We start from the raw sequence: 20115 nt of genomic DNA on the forward strand, positions 1-20115 counted from the left end.
AAAGCTTCCACAGGCATCATGAGACTATCAAAGGGGGTTATCTCTCTCTCTCTCTCACTCTCCACACACACACACACACACACACACACACTGTAAAGGAAGATTTGAAGAAACCAGATGGTGAGGGTCAGCTAGGTGGACAAGTGGATAGGGCACCGGCCCTGGAGTCAAGAGTACCTGAATTCAAATCCAACCTCAGACACTTAATAATTACAGAGCTGTGTGCCTTGGGCAAGCCACTTAACCCCGTTGCCTTGCAAAAACCTAAAAAAAAACAAAAAACAAAACCCAAAACCAGATGGTGCATTAGTTAGAGCCCTGAATCTGGAGTTAGGAAAATCTCAGTCCCAATCCTGCCTCAATCACTTACTAGCTGTTGATTTTAAATCCGTCATAATCTCTGCTTCAGTTTTCCCACCTGCAAAATGGGGATACCTATCTGCCAGGATTGTGAAGATACAAAGAGAAAAAAAATTATATATACATATATTTTAAATATATATATATATATATATCTATATATGAAGTCTTAAAGATCGTTATGAATGCCAGATATTTCTATTGATGACATTTACAGGCTGAAAGGCGATTAGCAAGCCACAAGCAGGAAATGAAACGCGAGGCCCTCTCCGCCCATCTGAGCCGTGTGACCCTGGCCCAGTCACTTAAGCTGGCAGTGCCGGGGCAACTCTTTAATAAGCCCCCTCCCAGGGGCAGGTTCCTATAGGGAGGGGCAGCGTCCTCACCGGGAACTCTTTACAGCAATAAGATCCCAGCAGGTCCGGTCCAAAGGGGGGAAAGGTCCCAAGGGGCTTGGAATGAAGCCCAGGTCCTCAGGGCATCCATCTCAACGGGGTGGAAGAGGCCGGTCCTCAGGGTGCCCAAGCCCCACGGCGCCCGGGAGCTGCGCCCCGGGGCTCTCGACTCCGAAGCCGGGACGGCCGCCCTTCGCGCCGCTGGGGGGGGGGGAGGCCGAGGCGCCTCCAAGGCCCCGGGGCGGGGCGGCGGGCCGGCGCCGGAAGTCCCCCTCGCGGCTTCCGTACTCGCCGCCCCAGGACCCCGCCCCCCCAACGTCCTCCCGGCCGGACTCACGCTGAGGCCTCGGCGGCGGTTCCCACGCCCCGGGACGGCCTGCGCCGGAGGCCTCGGGCCCCCCCTCCCGGCCCCCTCACCTAGCCGGCGGCGGCGGCAGCGGCCCTCGGGGACCCGGAAGCGGGGGCCGGGGTCGGCCACCGAGCCTGGGCCCGACTGCCGGCGGATGTCTGGCGGCGGCCGGGAGGCGGCCGCGCCTGCGCAGACGGACCATAAACAAGCCCTCCCTCCTCCCCGTCGCCGCGGCGCTCGGTTGGGAGCTCCCGAAGTGGGAGGGTGAGACGGAAGGCGGAGTGAGGGAGGAGGGGGAGGGGCGGCCTCTGGGAGAGCGAGGGACGGCGCCTGCGCGGTGGGGGTGATCCGGGCATTTGGGGCAGGATGAACGCTGCTTTCCAAGATGGCGACGGAGGGAGGAGGGAAGGAGATGAACGAGATTAAGACCCAGTTCACCACCCGGGAAGGTCTCTACAAGCTGCTGCCGCATTCGGAGTACAGTCGGCCCAACCGGGTGCCCTTCAACTCGCAGGGGTCCAACCCCGTGCGTGTCTCCTTCGTCAACCTGAACGACCAGTCTGGCAACGGCGACCGCCTCTGCTTCAATGTGGGCCGGGAGCTGTACTTCTACATCTACAAGGGGGTCCGCAAGGTACCGGCCCGGGCGGCGGCGGGGCCCGCCGGGGACGAGGGGAGGGGCGGCGGCGGGGAAGCGGACGGGACCGGGGGGCGGCGGCGGCGGCCAGCGCTCCACTTCGGAGCGGGCCGGTAACTCCACTTGAGAGTTGTCCCCTCGGCGTCCGGGTCGGGGGGCGTGGAGGGCGCGCCTCGGGGGGCCCGTCCCGGGAGGTGACCCCTCCCTGCCCGTGCGCACCCCAGCCGCCTCCGCCCCGGCCCCGCCGGGCTGCCTGACAAGCGTGGAGCCGGGCCTGGCGTCCCGCGGCCGGGGCGAGGGGGCGGAGGCTGCGCCTGCCCCGGCCCGACTGCCGCCCGGGGCGCCCCCCTCGCCCGGGGCAGCGGGGCCGGCCGGCCGATCCACCTGCTGCCGCACTCGCTAGGAGTCGGCCGCTGCTGCCCCTCCAGGCATTCGAGGGCGGGCGGCCGGGCAGCGGCCGCCGTGTCCGGCGCTACAAGGAAGGCACGGCAGTGGGTCCCCCCCGCCGCCACGGAAGCTCCAGGGACCGAGTCATCTCACTTTGCTAGTATTCTCACTGGTGACCTACGGGTCCGACATGAGAGAATTCGAACTCCTCTTGTCAGAGAAGTTCTGAGGGTCTAAAAAGCTGCTCGACTTGGTCCTCTCCCTTTCCTGGCAGAGGAGCAGTTCTTTCGACTATGCAGTCATTCTCCAACAAGTTGTCCCTTTTAAAAAACTCCTTGTTGGTGCTTGTGGTACTATAGAATTGTTGATCTTTTCAAATAGAACTTTGAATTTACCATCAGCAGGGGCGGCTAGGTTGCTCAGTGGATAGAGCACCGGCCCTGGAGTCAGGAGCGCCTGAGTTCAAATTCGGCTCAGACACTCAATAATGACCTAGCTGTGTGGCCTTGGGCAAGTCACTTAACTCCATTTGCCTTGCAAAAACCTAAAAAAAAGAGGATAAAATTTACTATTAGCAAAGAAAAAATAGTGAATTCTCTACATATAATCTACGCAAGATTGTGAACAGGCAGATTTGATGAATGCTAATTTCATTAGTATCTTAAAACATGGAAATAATGAATAAGAAAATACAACTTTAGGGGCGGCTTGGTGGCGCAGTGGATAAAGCACCGGCCCTGGAGTCAGCAGTACCTAGGTTCAAATCCAGCCTCAGACACTTAGTAATTAATTACCTAGCTGTGTGGCCTTGGGCAAGCCATTTAACTCCATTTGCCTTGCAAAAAAAACTAAAAAAACAAAACACAACTTTCTTGCAGATAAACACATTAAATAATGTAATATGTACATTATTTTAATTTCAGTATTTCAGGGTCTTGTGGTGGTTTTGCTAAAAGCATGTCTCCAAAGCAGTGATCTGAAGTGTTTTTGCTAGTATTTCTGATTGTGGTCAGAATATGAGGAAAAATATTGATAAGAAGCCTCTTAATTTTTTTTAATCCTTTTTAAAGTTGGGAAGTAAGAAAATACAACCCCTATCTTTTTTGTACCTTTGTCACTGACTTTTTGGGTGACCTTTGTCAAGTTGGTTTACTTGTAAGTCCTCTATCTTTAAAAAAAAAAAGATTAGTGCTGTGAATATGTTGTAAATAACGAATTAAGTGTAAAATACTGTGAAGTAGTCAGACGATAAGTAGAAAAGTTACATACATAAAGAATAATAGTCAAACAGGAAACTGCCATCTTGATTTTGAGACTACTACTTTAAGGATCAGGTTTCCAGAATTTAGAAGTTTTAATTGCTAAAAATGTAATTTTAGATACAGAGCCCTGCAAAAATCTTTAACCTAAACTGATACCAATTGAACCAGCTTGTTATGCTAACTGTTAACTGTTTTACTTTGAAAGTTTTCTTTTCTGAAGCTTTCTAATAGGAAATTTTATTTGGTCAGTCCTAGTTTACATCATAAAACAGGGCCTATGCCAAAGAATTATCTTTACAATGATAGTTTTTATTAAGGTGGATAATAACCTTTTTTATAAAGTGATAATAAAGTAAAGAGAGGTTTGCAAAACTTCCTTGAAAAGTTCTTCAAATGACTTTTTTAAAAAATTGGAGTTGCGTAACCAAAAAATAGAACCAGGTGGTGGTACAGTGAACAGAGCACAGGTATTAAGAGTTAGGAAGATCAAAGTTCAAATAGGACATAACAGCTGGGTGACACTAGCCGAGTCACTTAAACTCAGTTAAGTTTGCCTCAGTTTCTTGAATCCTAATAATGGAGATGATAATTGCACTAACTTTCAGGATTGTTGTAAGGATCTAATGAATTAATTGTTTAAAAAAATTTTTTTAAAGCATTTAACTTCTTGATTGGCACCTGGTAAACTCTGGAAATGTTAACATGTTCATATTTATACTTTGATGCTGGTTTACAATATTTTCTTTTAATATTTATCTCTCTTTGGATATCTGTTATGTGGGACACTTTATAACTCTTCTGTTCATTGTAAAATATTATATAAATGTGAATGGTAATTAGTTATAGTATGAAAGAAACTGTAAATTCAGACAAAAAAAGAAATTTATTATTCACATTTATGTAGTACTTAAAAGTTTTCAAAGTGCTTCCCTCTGAACAACTCTGGGACTTATGAAGTATGAATAATATTCCTATTTTCCAGATGAGGACATAAGTTCTGATCTACATTAGTGACTTGCCTCTGGCAATAGATAACTGATAAATATCTGAGGCAAGATTTGAATTTCAGACTCCAGATTCTAAATCTAGCAAACTTGCCTTTGCACTGTTTTCTTCAATCTCTGTCAGTCTTCTCATTCTAGAGGTATTTATTCTTTAATCAGTTTTTTTAAATTAGAGATAACCTTGAAGATATATTTATATATCTTATGATATATAAATATATATCATTTATTTTCTATCATGAAGATAGAAAATTGAAAATTCATTATTTTACCATTAAGTGATAATGATGGTTTGAAAATCTAATTTTAATAGTGTGAATTATTTGGACAGTTGTCCCTTGGAAATAAAATTTAAAATGAACAATATTTATTCAGATCTAGAATTTTCTATTTTGATAGATTAATTCAACAAGTTGAGACAGAATTGTAGAACTTAAAATTTTTTTAGAACACTTCTACATTGACTGATGAATAACAGTTTATGAAGATCTTGGTAGTGATATATTGCCATTCTTGTGTGTAAGAAGTAGGATGTGATCTATTGTAAGGAATTATTTTGGCCCATTTTTATGATTAAGTGGCCAAACAAAACCCTGTGTTTAAACCAAGTCTAATCTTACATCAGTAATAAATGAAATATTAAAATATAGCTGAACTCAAATGAACCATTTTCATGATAGAAGTTTAGAATGACAGTTCTTCAGTCACTTCTTATTGACTGATTCTCTGCTGCCCAGGTTTTGCCCATCCTTAGAAAACTCCCACACTTCTACTAGCTTTTGTCCTACCTCTCCCTCTCCCTCTCTCTCTCTCTCTCTCTCTCTCTCTCTCTCTCTCTCTCTCTCTCTCTCTCTCTCTCTCTCTCTCTCTCTCTCTCTCCTTCTTAGCCAGATTCTTTAAAAAAAGTCATTTGGGACCTCCATTTACTGTCCTTTCTCTCTTCCAACATTTTCAGTCTAGTTTCTGACATGATTACCCAACTAAAACTGGTTTTGAAGTTACCAAAGATTCCTTAATAACTAAATTGAATGGTTTCCTTTCATTCTTCTCCACCTCTCCACATCATTTGATCTTGTCGATTTTCCTCTCCTTTCAAAATCAGCACATATTTATTAACCACTCAGTGTTCTAGATGCTGAATTTTCATGGCACTACTCTTTCCTAGTTCTCCGACCCTTCCTTCTCACCATTCTTCTTTAGTTCATTGTCCATTTTTTACATGCTGAATGTTTTTCAAAGGTTCTTTCCTGGAACCTCTTTTATCTCAATGCAGATAACTTCTAAAGCTGTCCTTGCAGCCCTCATTTGTCTCCTGAAGTCAAGTTGTGTATCTCCAGGTGTTTATGTTGTAGATATCTCAAACTGAAGATGTTCAAAACAGGATTCACCAACTTTACCCCCAAATCTGTCCCCTTTCTAAACTTCCCTAATACTGTTGAGAATACCCCTATGTTTCTAACACCCAGATTTGCCACCCTTGTAGTCAGCTTTGATTCCACTCATATTTTGATACTTTTGTATCCAAACACTTGCCAAAGCTTGTCATTTTTATCACTACATCTGTTCTGCATTGACACACCATTACCCTAATCCATATTTTTATCAACTTTAGCCTCAATTACTTCAATAGCATCTTACTTAGTTTCCTTTCCTGAAGCTTCTTCTCCCTCTTCCAATTCATCCTTCACACATAAGCTCCAGAGTGCTTTTCCTAATGGGCGTGTCTAACTAACTATGTTACTCTCCTATTTAAATAAACTTCAGGGACTCCTATTTACCTATTAGATCTATAAACTTCACTGTTTGGTAGTTAAATCTCTGCAGAACACGAGTCCTTCCTACTTCTCCAGTCTTCTTACATTTTACTTCCTTTCCTATACTGTTTTCATATATTTTCATCTTTTTGACACTGCATTAAAGAGTCCCCCATGCCTAGAATTCATGCCTTCCTTACATTGGAGTCTTTCATTTCAATTTAAGCATCAATTTCTACATAAAGCCTTTCTTCAACCACTCATCCATCCCTAGCTACTTATATCTGCATTCCCACAGTTGTCTTGTATTTATTTTATATTTATTCTGTATTTGTTTTTATATATGTACATGACTTCCTGTTTATCAGGGAATCTGTCACTTCTGTCTTAGAGTACCTGTTACATAGCATACACTTAAGTAATGATTGTTGATTGGTAATATAAATCAGTCACTGATTTTAGATAATGTGACTTTTATATGGATTTTTTTCTTTGTAAGTAATTTACATTAAAAACTGACAATTATTATGTTACTTCAAACTCAGAAGTGGTGGTATAGAAACAAATTTAATGCTAGGTATAACTGAAAAAGAAATCAAGAATTCCCCAAATTGTTTTTTTAGGCCACAAGCAAAGCATATTTATTAGAAATAGGTTCCTAGAACTAGAAACTGTGGCAAATGATAGGGTCTCGTGTCTTTTCTCATTGCATTGAATTGAACTCTAAAGTAGCTTCATATTTCAGAATAAATGTTACATTAGCCACTTTTATTAAATAATTTCTTTTAGAGTGATGTTAAAAAAATCTTTCTGCTTTGTGATGTTCATTTGCGTTATGCCACTTCAAAAAAAAAGTTTCTACTAAGATTGAACATGATTCTGGCTCAATGCCCAAACCAATTTAACAGTTTTATATATATATAATAACTTATCTCATTGACTTAGATTTTATAGTATTGATAGATAGAAAAATTGACTTGGAACTTAAAAGTTGTAGTAAGAGAAAATGAAATTATAGAATTTCATGAAAAGTAAATCAAGTAATATATCTCAGACTAATTTTATATACTATTTCCTGTCATACAGTATTTCCTATCAGATTAATGTTGAAATGAATAGCTAACAGCATACTTTTGAAATTGTTACATTTGGGGAAATTCCTCTGGCTTAATTTTTGTCTGTTGGTGTGAGATTTGTGAATAAAAATAGGTTTGTAAAATAGACAAGATTTTTTTGTACCATTTCACTTTACTTAATTAAGCCATTAACTTTAAAAATATGAGAGCAAAGGAAACATAATGAGGGGACACAGATAAGCAGTATAGCATTGAAACTACAAATTTAAATTCAAAATATATAAAAAACCTGCCAAACTATCTGTAAAGAGGATTCATGGTGGTCTTTTTTTCCTATTCTTCATATGGGGAAATGTTCATGATTGTTGATGTTTGTCAAATTCAAAAATGATTAAAGGAAAAAAATTAAATATTCCTATTTACTTAAAAAAGATTTAAGCTTTTTAAAAAGTAGTAATAAACTTTGCCATCTTTTGTAAATCAAACAGTGATGGTCACACTCTTGGAACAGAACAATTAAACTTTGACCATTTTGCACATTAAATATATGATATATATTTATATATCATAAGATATAAAACTAACACATATATAAATCAGCACAGTGCCAAAATGGGACTTACTCTGTTATGTTTTGACTCAACTTATAAATATTCACAATACTATAAAAAAGAGGCAGCGTAACAGAGGAGATAGAGAACTGCCTCAGTGGAGGGAAAATCTGGGTTCAAGGTTTGTCTCTGACATAAGTTGACTAGTTTCTAAAAACTATAAAATGCAGAGAATGTTCTGACTGGTAGAGGGAATTAATATAGAGTTTCCCTATAATATTGAAATCAGGTCGAGGTCCTATCCATAATGTTGTATAAAATATGCTTAGGAACATGAATGAGTGATTTTGAATGAGTCTAAATAATAGATGTTCATTTTTTTTTTTAAAGGGATTCTTACTTTGGTTGGGAAGTTTAACTGCAGTTTTTCAACTTTTAAGATTATGATTTGGGGTGGCGCTGTGGAATGGTCCTGGATTCAGAAGGATCTGAGTTCAAATCCAGACTCAGACAATTGTCACTTACTAGTTGTGCGACCTTGGGCAAGTCATTTATGTCTTCCCCTTTCCCCCCCAGAAGCAACTGTGTTTGAGGAACCTAAATGGGATAGTGACTTAGAAGTCAAAAAGTCTTGAATTTGAATTCTGCCTTAGAGATACACTAACTGTCTGGGTAAGTCACTTAAGCATTCTCAGCCTCAGTTTCCTCATCTATAAAATAGGGATCATAGCATACTTAACAGAATTGATAAGATAATGTAGAAAGTCCTTTGCAAACTTTCAGAAGTTCTAATTTATTATACTAATCTACTATAAAACAAGTTTATGATATACATGCCTATTTGTCTCTTAAACTTTCTCCTATTGCTCTTTTTATAAGATCTGAGCCTGTTGTCTTCCTCTTTAGGTATGATGAGAGTATGCTTTATGTGAGGAAGTGTGATTTTAGGTATTTACAATGAAAGCAACTTCACATTTGCCCCCAACAGCAAATTTGAGATCGGAAGAATCATGAATAGATTGCAGCTATAACACTTTATTGTTTTGTCCTCATATAGAGCATATGTCTTCAGAATAGACCTGACTACCTTGTTTAGTTAAATAAGCTTCCTTTCTTTGGAAGTGTTCAAGAAGAGATGGTATAAGGTTACCTTACCTCTTAGGGATATTGTTGAGGAATTCCTTCTTTGGGTGAGATGAGGCAACCTCCAGGGTCCCTCTAGGATTCTGTCTTTTTCAGACAGTAAGGGATCCTGTTGAGAACTTTAAGTAATAGGATTGCCTTTTCTCTCTTTGGCTTACTTTTATTATGATATGCATGATTTATCCCTTAAGAAATTGTGAAATTCTTTATATTAGGTTGCAAAATACTGAGGGGAATATCTCTACCCTGTTTTCATTTTTTCCCCCATATGGGACATAAGTGCCCCATAACTTGTTTCAAAGACTTTTTGTTTCAGTGTTAGCAGGTGTCTGAGACAGGATCACTGAATCATTTATTTTATTTTATTTTATTTTTGGTTTTTGCAAGGCAATGGGGTTAAGTGACTTGCCCGAGGTCATACAGCTAGGTAATTAAGTGTCTGAGGTCATATTTGAACTCAGGTCCTCTTGACTCCAGAACTGCACCACCTAGCTGTCCAGAAGAAAATTTTTAAAGCTATCTTGGATTCTTTAATCTTGGGAAGGCAGGGAGGGGCTTTTGGGGGATGGTAGCAGAGGGTGTTTGTGTGTGTGTGTGTGTGTGTGTGAGAGAGAGAGAGAGAGAGAGAGAGAGAATCTTCTAGAATTCTTACTAGCTAGGAGGCAAATGTGAGTACCTGATTGTATTGTTGAGCATAGAAATTCAAAGATTATAATTCCATCTTCAATTTTATTTTTATGAAATTAATTTAAGACATTGATATTAATCTTGTTTTGGTCAAAAGCTTAGGCAAGGGTCAGACTTATTAGAAGATTTTTGGGAGACAGGTGATTGCTTCCTACTTTAATCATTTTCATGGAAATGTAAAATTCAGATGGCTTGCAATGGAAAATGAGTGATGAAAGTATTACATTATTTTCTGCAGTTTCTTTTAATAAATTTAATGATGGGTACTTGACATTTTTTGGAAAATCCTTTCTCTTACTTTTTGTTAGTACTAAGGGTATTGTCATATCTAATTATAATTTCTTGTTTCCTGTTTTATATCTCCTTTTGTCTCGTTCCTAAATTTCTTCATCCTTATAACCTCCACTTTTATTTCTCTCCTCTTCACCCCTTCTCTGCCTCTCTTTCCTTTGTTCAATCATGACCTTGTTGTTGACCAACTAGTTTAACTATGCACTATCATCCACCTATGACTCCCTTTTCAGTCAATAGTCAGTAAACATTTATTAAGCTCTCCAGGCATTGTGCTGGAGAGACATAAGGGAGACAAGGTGAACATCTATGTTCATGCAAGGTAACAAAATGGGCAAATTAGAGGTGATCTCAGAAGAAAGGCACTAATATTTTGCAGGGAATCAGGAAAGGTTCCAAACTGAAACTTGAAGGAAGCCAGGAATTAGAGGTGAGGAGAAAAAACATTCCAGGCATGGGGGACTGCCTTTTGAAAATAAACAAGTCAGAAGATCAGCAAATGGGCTAGTGTTTATTGGATTATAGACCATAGGGAAGAGAATAAAGAACCTGGAAAGATTGGAAGGAGTTGGGTTATAAAGAGCTATAAAAGACCTTTTTTTTTCTACCTTCATCTCTGGTAAGTAATCCACAAGCCTGGATCATCCCCATTATCCACCTTTCTTATTCCTGTTCCTAAACACAGCTAGAAGGAGCAAATGTCTATCACTATGTGTCCAGTTCCATTATAGACTCATGTTTTCTAATCTCAAGTAGCCCTTCTTTCAGGTAGTTGTGTGACCCTGAACCCTTAATTTCTGCCTCATTGAGATAATATTTGTAAAAGGACCTGACACAGTGTAAGCACATAATAAATGCTCATTCCTTCCCCTTCCCCCTCTCCCAGCCTCCTCATTGCTGTAGAAGAAAACTTATTCTTTCTTGTTTCTTTCCCAGTGCCTCCAGCAGCTATTTTATGCTATCTCTTTAGTGACTCCCAATGCCTTAACTACCTTCCTTTTTAGGAAAACCCCAGAATTTAGAGCTGAAAGAAAACTGAGAGTTCATCTTGTCCATATATATATATATATATATATATATTTGCCAATTATTATTTTGCCAATGAAGAAACTAAAACCCAAAAATGTTAAATGACATCTTCCCTCATACAGGTAGAAAATGGCATGGAATTTGAACCCAAGTTCTCTGAGAACCAAATCCTGTGCTCTTTCCATTGCATCATGGATTTCCTCTTTTCTAAGAAATATATGCCATCTGTTTGAATTCCCTCTCCTTTCTCCTTTATTATTTTCTCTGAGAATCTTGCCAAGTTCAGCCTCTATCATCTGTCCTTGATCTTGGCCTCTCTATTTTCCTCGAGGAGCTTGTCTGATCTCACTTATCTACTAGTTCTGTCTCCATACTTACAAATATGCTCAGGGTTACCTCTTTCTTAAAGAATCTTCAGTGCCCCTGCTATAGCCTCAAGTTATTGTTTTTTACTCTTCATAATAACTTCATTTCCTGTAATACTTAATCACATCTCAAACCCTTTCAGTCTAGCTTCCTGCTCAAACCTATGCTAAAACTATTTTGTCTCTGAGGTTTCCAGTGAACTCTTAACTGTCAAATCTATTGGCCTTTTTTCAATATTCAAACTCCTTAATGTTTCTGCAGTTTGTTGTTGAAGACTTCTTCTTGGACACTTACATCAATCTGCCTGGATTATTTTAGTTTGCTTTGCTGAATCAGGTTCGTCTCCCCTCCCCACAAGGTGCTTGGTAACTAAGCTCTCTCTTAGTCTTTCATTTTTACTTTAGCTGAAGCACACTCGATTTATCTCTTATACCTTATTTTAATTCTCTGTGGAGCTTTCTGCCCCCCCCCCCCCCATAAACAACATATTGTTGTAGTCTGCTTTCTTTTTCTGTTATGGGTGAATTCATACCATTCACATCCACAACTATGATTTTTGATTATGTATTTCCATTTATTGTGTTCTCTGATAATTTTCCTTCTCTTTATTTTCCACTCCCCTGCAAGAATTTGTTTTTCTTAAGTTTGTTTTCCTTCCTTTAATCTATCATTTCTCCCATTCCTTCCTTTTCTTTTCTATTTTTCTGTTCAGTGAAATGTATTTTCTCAGCCTATTGCGTATTTTTTCCACCTTTGGTCTAGACAGGAATTTGAGGTTCTGCTGTCTCCTTCACCCTCTTCTTTCCTTCTTCTTTGTTCTGGTCTTTTACTTTTATACCCCTATTTTGTGAGATAATTTCCCCCCAACTTTCTTCTTCCTCTCCCTATGTCCTGCTCTACTTCCCTTTCCTTTCCATTCTTCTTTAAAAGTCATCAAAATATAATAAAACTATTTTTGGCCCTCTGTCTTATGCTCCTTCATTCTTTATGATAATAAGAGTTCTGAAGGGATATAATGTATCTTCTCTCAGTTTTAGATTGTACACATTTTATCATTTTAAGTCCCTTATGATTACTTGTTCACTTTTGTATTCTCATGTTTCTCCTAGATTTGTATTTCCAAAGTTTCTATTTAGCTCTGGTCTTCTCATCAGGAATGACTGAAAGTCTTTCATTTAAAAGGTCGATTTTTTCCTGTTAGAATTATATTCAGTTTTGCTGGGCAAATTATTCTTGTTTGGTAGAGATTTAAAAAAAAAGTTCAAGATATCTTATTCTAAGCTTCTTTATAGTAATGATTGGTAGAATTTGCTACTAGAATTTGCTACATTTGATACTAGTTTTTTTTTAAGAAGTTCAACTATAATTTGTTTAATTTCTTTTTCTAAGACAATTATTCAAGTTCTGGGCAATTTATATTTTTGTAAATATTCATTTATTTTGATTGTCATTTTTATTGATAAATAGTTGGACAAATAGCTCCTAATAATTGTTTCTATTTCTTTTTCACTGATAGTGAAATTTTTGATATTGGTGTTCATTTTCTTGCTTTTTAAAAATCAAATTAGCCAGTGGCGTATGGTTTGTTTTTTCCAAAAACTCTCAGTCCTACTTTTATTTATTAGTTTAATGTTTGTTTACTTCCAGTTTTGTTAATCTCTCCTTTGATTTTCAGGGTTTTTTTTGATATGTAATTGGAAGTTTTCAATTTGTTAATTTTCAAGGTTTTTTTAAGTTGTATGCTCAAGCTATTGATCTACTCTATATTTTTTTAATATAGGCATTTACAGATAGAAATTTTTCCTTACTTAATACTGCTTTGACTGCATCCAATAAAATTTAGTATGTTTTTTCATTATCATTATCTTTAATAAAATTATTGTTTCTATAATTTATCCTTTGATTCATTTGTTAGAATTGTTAGTTCTTAATGAATTATAATTCTTTGCTTCAAAGACTCTGTATAGGATGTAATTTTTAATCACATTACGGTCACTCAAAAGATGCATTTACTATTTCTGATGTTCAGTCATATTTAACTTTTCATTACCTCATGGATTTTAGCAAACCAGTTCTGCCCATGGGGTTTTCTTGCCTAAGATATTGGACAGGTTTGCCATTTCCTTTTCTGGTTGATTATGGCAAATAGCAGTAAAGTGACTTGCCCAGGGTCACACAGTTACCAAGTGTTTGAAGTCAAATTTGAACTCAGATCTTCCTTTCTCCAGGCCCAGTGCTCTTATCTACTGAACCACCTAGCTCACTACCCTATTCATTTATTTGTAAGGTTTTTGTGTCATATCATGTGGTCAGTTTTTGTAAAGGTGCCATGCAAAGATGAAAATAACTGCACTCCTTTTGTCCCATTCAGGATTCTCCAAAGATCTATCATGTTTCATTTTTCTCAAATTTTGTTCATCTCAGGGTGGCTAGGTGATGCAATGGATAGAGTACCTGCACTGGAGTCAGGAATACCTGAGTTCAAATCCTGCTTCAGACACTTCATCATTACCTAGCTATGTGGCCTTGGGCAAGCCACTTAACCCCATTGCCTTGCAAAAACTAAAAAAAAAAAAAATCATCTCCTTTAACTTCTTTCTTATGGTTAGAGCAATATAGTCTGAGAGGGTAAATTGAGGTCCCTCAGTATTAGAATTTTACTGTCTATTTTCTCCTGTAACTCATTTAACTTTTAAAAATTTGGGTGCTATGCTATTTGGTGTATAGGTGTGTTCATTAATTCATTATCTGTGGTATTTATTAACAAAATGTAATTTCCTTGTTTATCTCTTTTATTTAGGTTTATTATTGCTTTTACTTAAGCTGAAGTAAAAATAGATTTTGCTCCAGTCTCTTTCTGTTTCAAATGTGTTCAACTTGTCAGATTCTGATTTCTAATCCACTCTGCTATCTTCTTCCATAAAGGGTAACTATCAGACATGACTAAACCACTGAACAGCCTTGACCACCTCTGGTGGCAATGAGCTGTGAAATTATTCTTACTTCTCTTAAATTTAGTTTGTGCAAGTTGAAAAGTATGTTCCACAATGAGAATACTTTCAGATTTGGTTCATTTTATTTAAGGTTTGTGAAGTTTTATGAATTTTGGTTAAGTTCATTATCAGTCTTTGCTTTTCCTATCAGAAAATTTCTTAATCTTAGTCTGTCTCTTCCATCTCGCAACTGCTTCTAACCTCCCATTCTCAGTTATAGATGCATCATAATTTTAATTTTATATTCTTTTTATATTTGATATTTACAATAGTGTATAACACATTATTAAAATTGTCAGTTCTGAAGGAAAGATTTGTAGAATTGACCTTAAATCTTATTTAAATATGATAGGGCAACTAGGTGGCCTTAGAGTTAGGAGGACAGGCGTTTGAATCCAGCCTCAGACACTTGATGCTTACTGGCTGTGTGACCTTAATAACCATGATTGCGTGGTATCCAGGGCCATCTCCAGTTATCTTGATTCATATATGACCACTGGATCCAGATGACTTGGAGGAGAAAGTGAGGCTGGTCCAATTCATGTGTTTGTCATGCCCTCACCTCCCTGATGTCATGATCTTCTTTGAGAATTAAAGGACAATAAATATAGTTTTGTTTTTTTTTTAAAGCCAGAGTGGGTAGAAAAGTCAAATAATTTTTTCTACTTGCTAATAGCCCCCAAATTAAATAAATTAGCTGTTAAGACTTAGAGATGTATTTTAAGAATTCTTTGCTAAAATGAAGTTTGGGGATTATTTGTAGGTAACATTCTAATGTATAATCTAAAGTAAACATAAATTGGATTAAATTTAGAAGAAACATTCATTTTATTAGATTTGTGGACTGAGTAAAATCTGTTTTAAATACTGGCTCTTTTTCAAAAGCCAATGACTAACCAATGTGAATAAATTTTTTTTTTATCCAGGTAGATTAGTAAATAGCCTGACACAATCCAAGAGGCTTTAGAAGAATTAGTACATTTTACAGTTAAAATTTCTCATTTGAAATCCAGTAAATTTTGGGTGTTGCTTGATAATAATAGATTCATTCATTCATTCATTCATTTAATTTATTATTTTTAGGTTTTTCACAAGGCAATGGGGTTAAGTGACTTGCCTAAGGCCACACAGCTAGGTAATTATTAAGTGTCTGAGGCTAGATTTGAACTCAGGTCCTCCTGACTCCAGGGCCAGTGCTCTATCCACTGCGCCACCTAACCTAGCCCTAATAATAATAGATTTATATAAAAATACATAATGCCTTATTTGTATATTCTTTAGACAAGAATAGAAATTAGACCTGTGATTTAATTGAGCTAGTCAAAAAATTCTCTCTACCAGTACAAGAAAACACCTCCTCTATAATTTATAGTCTTATAGTTGCTCAGAACTTGAGAGGTTTAAATGGCATAGTCACTGTGTGTCAGGGACAGACTTCACCTCTCCATTTACTATCCCATATTGCCTTGTATACACTCAAGTATTGTATTTTGTAGGTACAGTGATAAAACTGTATATTGTGCAATACAGGTTAAAGTTAAATATTAATTATAGTTTCATAAAACTATTTTAGGACAGAATTTTAAAAAAATATTTTTATTGATAGCTGTTGTTTTGATAATTCTTTTGGGGAGTTCATATTTTTCTAGCATTCTAGGCCATACATAGTTTCAGTTCCATATTTCAGTTCTGTGCTCATGTAGATCCTCATATGTAGAGCAAGTAATAGAATGACTTTTCAGGCCCTCCATTCCTACTTCTCTGCTCCTTCCCTTTAAGACCCAACTCAGGTGCTATCTTCTCAAAATCTTCTCCCAGATCTCCATACCAGCTCAAAGTGAACTCCTATTTGCTTGGATCATTTTAGAACCTTCCTTTGCACTTTCATCATGCTCACTTTTTTATCATAGGTTTTGAATTTTTGTAATTCATTCTACCTCTTAAATCATAAACTTAGAGTATTAACTGTACCATATTAACTCATTTGAACACTGTTCATTCTATTAAAAAAATTGATTTGAATTATGCAACAAGTTGTATGGGCTTACACCTTACTAAACTTAGCATTGGAAGTATTTGGACTCTAGATTCTAGAGGATCATAGATTTTGAGATAGCTGGGATCCTAGAGGTCATTTGATCTACGAATGAGGAAACTGAGACCCAAAGAGCTTAAAGAGACATGCAAAAGGCTATACCTGTAGTGACACAGAATGAATTGCAATTATTGGAAATGTAGAATTGATTTCTTATCTTTTACCAGTGAAATTTGGGGGCACCTTTAACCTCTTGAGAATCTATGATATTATAATTATATTGTAATTTTAAACATTCCTTTTGACTCAGTTGTTAAATCTTTGTGTAATACATTTGAAAATGATCATCTATTGCATATAAACAATACAGTAGTGATATATCAAATATTTACTAGTAATTTTATTTGGTTGATTACTTATTGCTAGTAAGTAAACTAATTGGATAATTAGAACTACAGAACTTTAGATCTGGAAAGGATCTAATGTTTACTCAAGAACCCTTGGCATAATGCTGATCCCTTCATTTGCAAACCTTTCCTCCATTGTTTAAAGTTTATTTTTAAAAGTGTGGTATTCCTGTACAAAAGGTAATATGCTCTGACATATTTACTAATGAATGTGTTAAGTAGTAGAATTTAACAACTTAGCAAGGCTTTCTTGTTAGTTATTTAGTCATGACTTGTGACTGGCTTACTTAAAATTTTTTTTAAATAGTATAACACACAGGTGCTTTGTATAGCACTAATTAAGTACAACTTTTCATTGTTTATAGGAATTATATAGGAATTTCTGTTTATAGGAATTAATGATGCTTAAGTTTATTGTACCCAGCTGTAGTATACTCAAGTAGGATACATTACTTTTCCTGGAGTTAAAAGCAAGGTGTGGAAATAAAAACGACAGCTATCGAGACAGAACAATGTTAATCTCTAGAAAAGAAAAAAAAAGTGTTGCTAATTGGTTCTTGATATTTTTTCTGTACAACTACCTTATTTTATTTATTTTTTTAGGTTTGTTTTGTTTTGTTTTGTTTTGCAAGGCAGTGGGGTTAAGTGGTTTGCCCAAAGCCACACAGCTAGGTAATTATTAAATGTCTGAGCCTAGATTTGAACTCAGGTCCTCCTGACTCCAGGGATGGTGCTCTATCCACTGCACCACTTAGCCACCCCTCAACTACCTTATTTTACAGGTGTGGAGACTGAGATACAGAAGAATTACTTAATTTGCCTCATCACACAAGAAGTGGAAGAATTAATGTGACTGGTTTATTTGCCTTTTTTTTTTTTAAACAATCATGTCCAAACTCGTATATTCAAAAGAGCATCTCCTTCATAGACCATATTTTGGGAAACTAGTTATCCCAGCATTGTTTCCATAATTCACAACCTTTTTAGGAACTCATTTATCTTTCAAAATTTGTCATAATTGTTTGAAAATCCTCAGTGGTTATTATTCATTTTGGTAATCAAATACCATTTTTAATTTTTAAAAAACATGTCTTCAGCTAATTTATCTTGGAATAGTTGGTAACTTATTTCATAATAAGATAACTTATTTTATAGATTCATAGAATGCCAGATCTCGAAAGGACCTTAAAGATCACTTGATCTTTCATTTTACAAAGGAAGAAACTAAGGCCAAGGGAGAAGAAATTACATGCTTGTGGTCATTCAGTTGATATCTAAAATCTTTTGATCTATTCAATGCCCTTCTAATTATTAAACATTTTCTTACATGACTTTAAATAACACTTTGAAGGCAGTATTAAAAATACTTTTTTAACCTACACTTCATTCTTCCACTATGTCAGAATGATATTTTAATAAACATTGGAAGTTCTTTTCCTTTTTTTGTAAGTAATAGAGAAGTATGTGGTTATCCTTCTCTACAGTTAGTAGTAGTACTACAAGGTTTTTTTAAAATTTAAATTATTCTTATAAATTTAATGTTAAACATCAAATTGCACTGTAACTATTTACATTTAAGTAAATGAATTTCAACACAAAATGTTACATATTTTCAGGTACTTTAAATCTGCATGAAAATTTGTTTTGTCCATTCATACCTCTTTACTTTTCTCTCATATGATTCTGTTTTTCTGATTCTGCTTCTCATATCAAATACTTGTCATTTTTACTTTTTATAGAAAAATTTTTACACTTTATAAATGTTCTTATTGTCAGTCTTAATTGCATTATAACTTTTTATTGCTTTAATATAAAAGTTAATTTAACCCTTTCCCTAATTGCTGGACATTTAGACAACTTGCAGTTTTATGCATTTACAAGTAATGCTTATAAAATCTTTCCTTTTATGTTTTAAAGATGTCTTATTGATAAGGTCTTTTTTTTTTAAGTAACCTTTTCAGGGATATTCTCAACAGTGGAATTACCAGATCTAAAGATTTTTTTTTAAAGCTATTACTATCTTTAGTTTTTGCAAGGTAATGGGGTTAAGTGGCTTGCCCAAGGCCACACAACTAGGTAATTATTACGTGTCTGAGGCCAGATTTGAACTCAGGTACTCCTGACTCCAGGGCCAGTGCTCTATTAACTGCGTCACCTAGCTGCCCCTATTACTATTTTTTTTGAAAAGATTTTTACTAGTTTTGCAATTTTACCATTGAGGAATAAAGCCCACTAGATGATAGTCCTGACATTTAATTTCTTTGCTTTAAATTGTTATTGTCAAGTTGTTGTTTTAAATTAGCTCTGTAGTTATTATTGAGATTAAATATCTTTTCAAATAATTTTCACCAGTTTGTATTTTTTTGAAAATTGTTTACATCTTTTAACTATCCATTAAAGACTGGGAGTTATTTTTATAAAATTTTAAGATCTTCTTATATATATATCAGACGTCAACATTTTATCTGTCATAGTTAATGATAATTATTTTCTGCAATCTTTATTTTATTTTTATGTTGTGTAGAATTTTATTTTAATGTAGTTAAGAATATTTTATTGTTAATATTCCTTTTTATTCTTGACATAAACACATTCCATTTCTCCTATATTTTAGATAATAAGCTTTTTAAAATTTATAATTTTTTGTTTTATATCACATTCATCTACAAATACACCTCTCCTCTTGTACCCAGTGAGCCTTTTTTTCTTTGTAACAGAATTGTTAAAAAAAGAAATTCCCACAAAATCAATTAAAACATCATTTGTTTTTGTCAGCACAAGCTATATCCAAATCTCCAAGGAACGGTAGTGGGCAGTGATATATCTCATTTCTTCCCCAGGCAGACTTAATCATTAAATCTAGTTTAGTTTTATTGATTTTTCTGCTTATATTGTTGTAGTTACTGTGTCTGTTTTCCTGTTTCTGCATCATTTCATATGTCTTACCATGTCCATTGAATTCTTCATATTCATTTCTCATGATACAAATACTGCTTAGCTTATATGTGAGGTATGTGTAAATATTATGCATAAATACATGTTATATATGTTTAAGATGGCAGAGTATTGTACCATAAGAAATGAAGAATATGAAAATTTCCATGAATGTAAGAAGACTGATGAATTGCTGCAGAGAACAGTAAGCAAAAATTGGGGGGGAAAAAAGATATAGTAACTATAGCAATTAAAGCAGAAAAAATGATACAAAATTCAATATTATATAATTATGATTTTGATTGGCATGGAGAAGAGATGAGACTATACACCTCCCTTCCTTGGAGAGATAGGAGATTTTGGATGTGAACTTGAAAAGCAGGCTTAAATACACAGTTGATATGTTAATTGATATTTGTGGAAGAGTTGGATTTATTTTGTTTTAATTCTTTTAC

The 20115-nt window shown here is 36.5% G+C and overlaps 1 protein-coding gene across 7 annotated transcripts in view; it reads left to right on the forward strand.

Moving 5' to 3' along the window:
- The first annotated feature begins 1058 nt into the window (after nt 1-1058).
- WDR20 (WD repeat domain 20) overlaps nt 1059-20115 on the forward strand; it is a 97974-nt gene continuing 78917 nt past the window's right edge. For all 7 annotated transcript variants that reach the window (XR_012473833.1, XR_012473834.1, XR_012473835.1 and 4 more), the window contains exon 1: nt 1059-1738. Coding sequence is in view for 3 of the 7 variants with exons in the window: in XM_074213132.1 (XP_074069233.1) it covers nt 1490-1738 (249 nt within the window). In the remaining 4 variants the exon portion in view is untranslated. The remainder of the gene's footprint in view (nt 1739-20115) is intronic.

Source organism: Macrotis lagotis, chromosome 1 (assembly GCF_037893015.1).
Source record: "Macrotis lagotis isolate mMagLag1 chromosome 1, bilby.v1.9.chrom.fasta, whole genome shotgun sequence".
Lineage (NCBI taxonomy): Eukaryota > Metazoa > Chordata > Mammalia > Peramelemorphia > Peramelidae > Macrotis > Macrotis lagotis.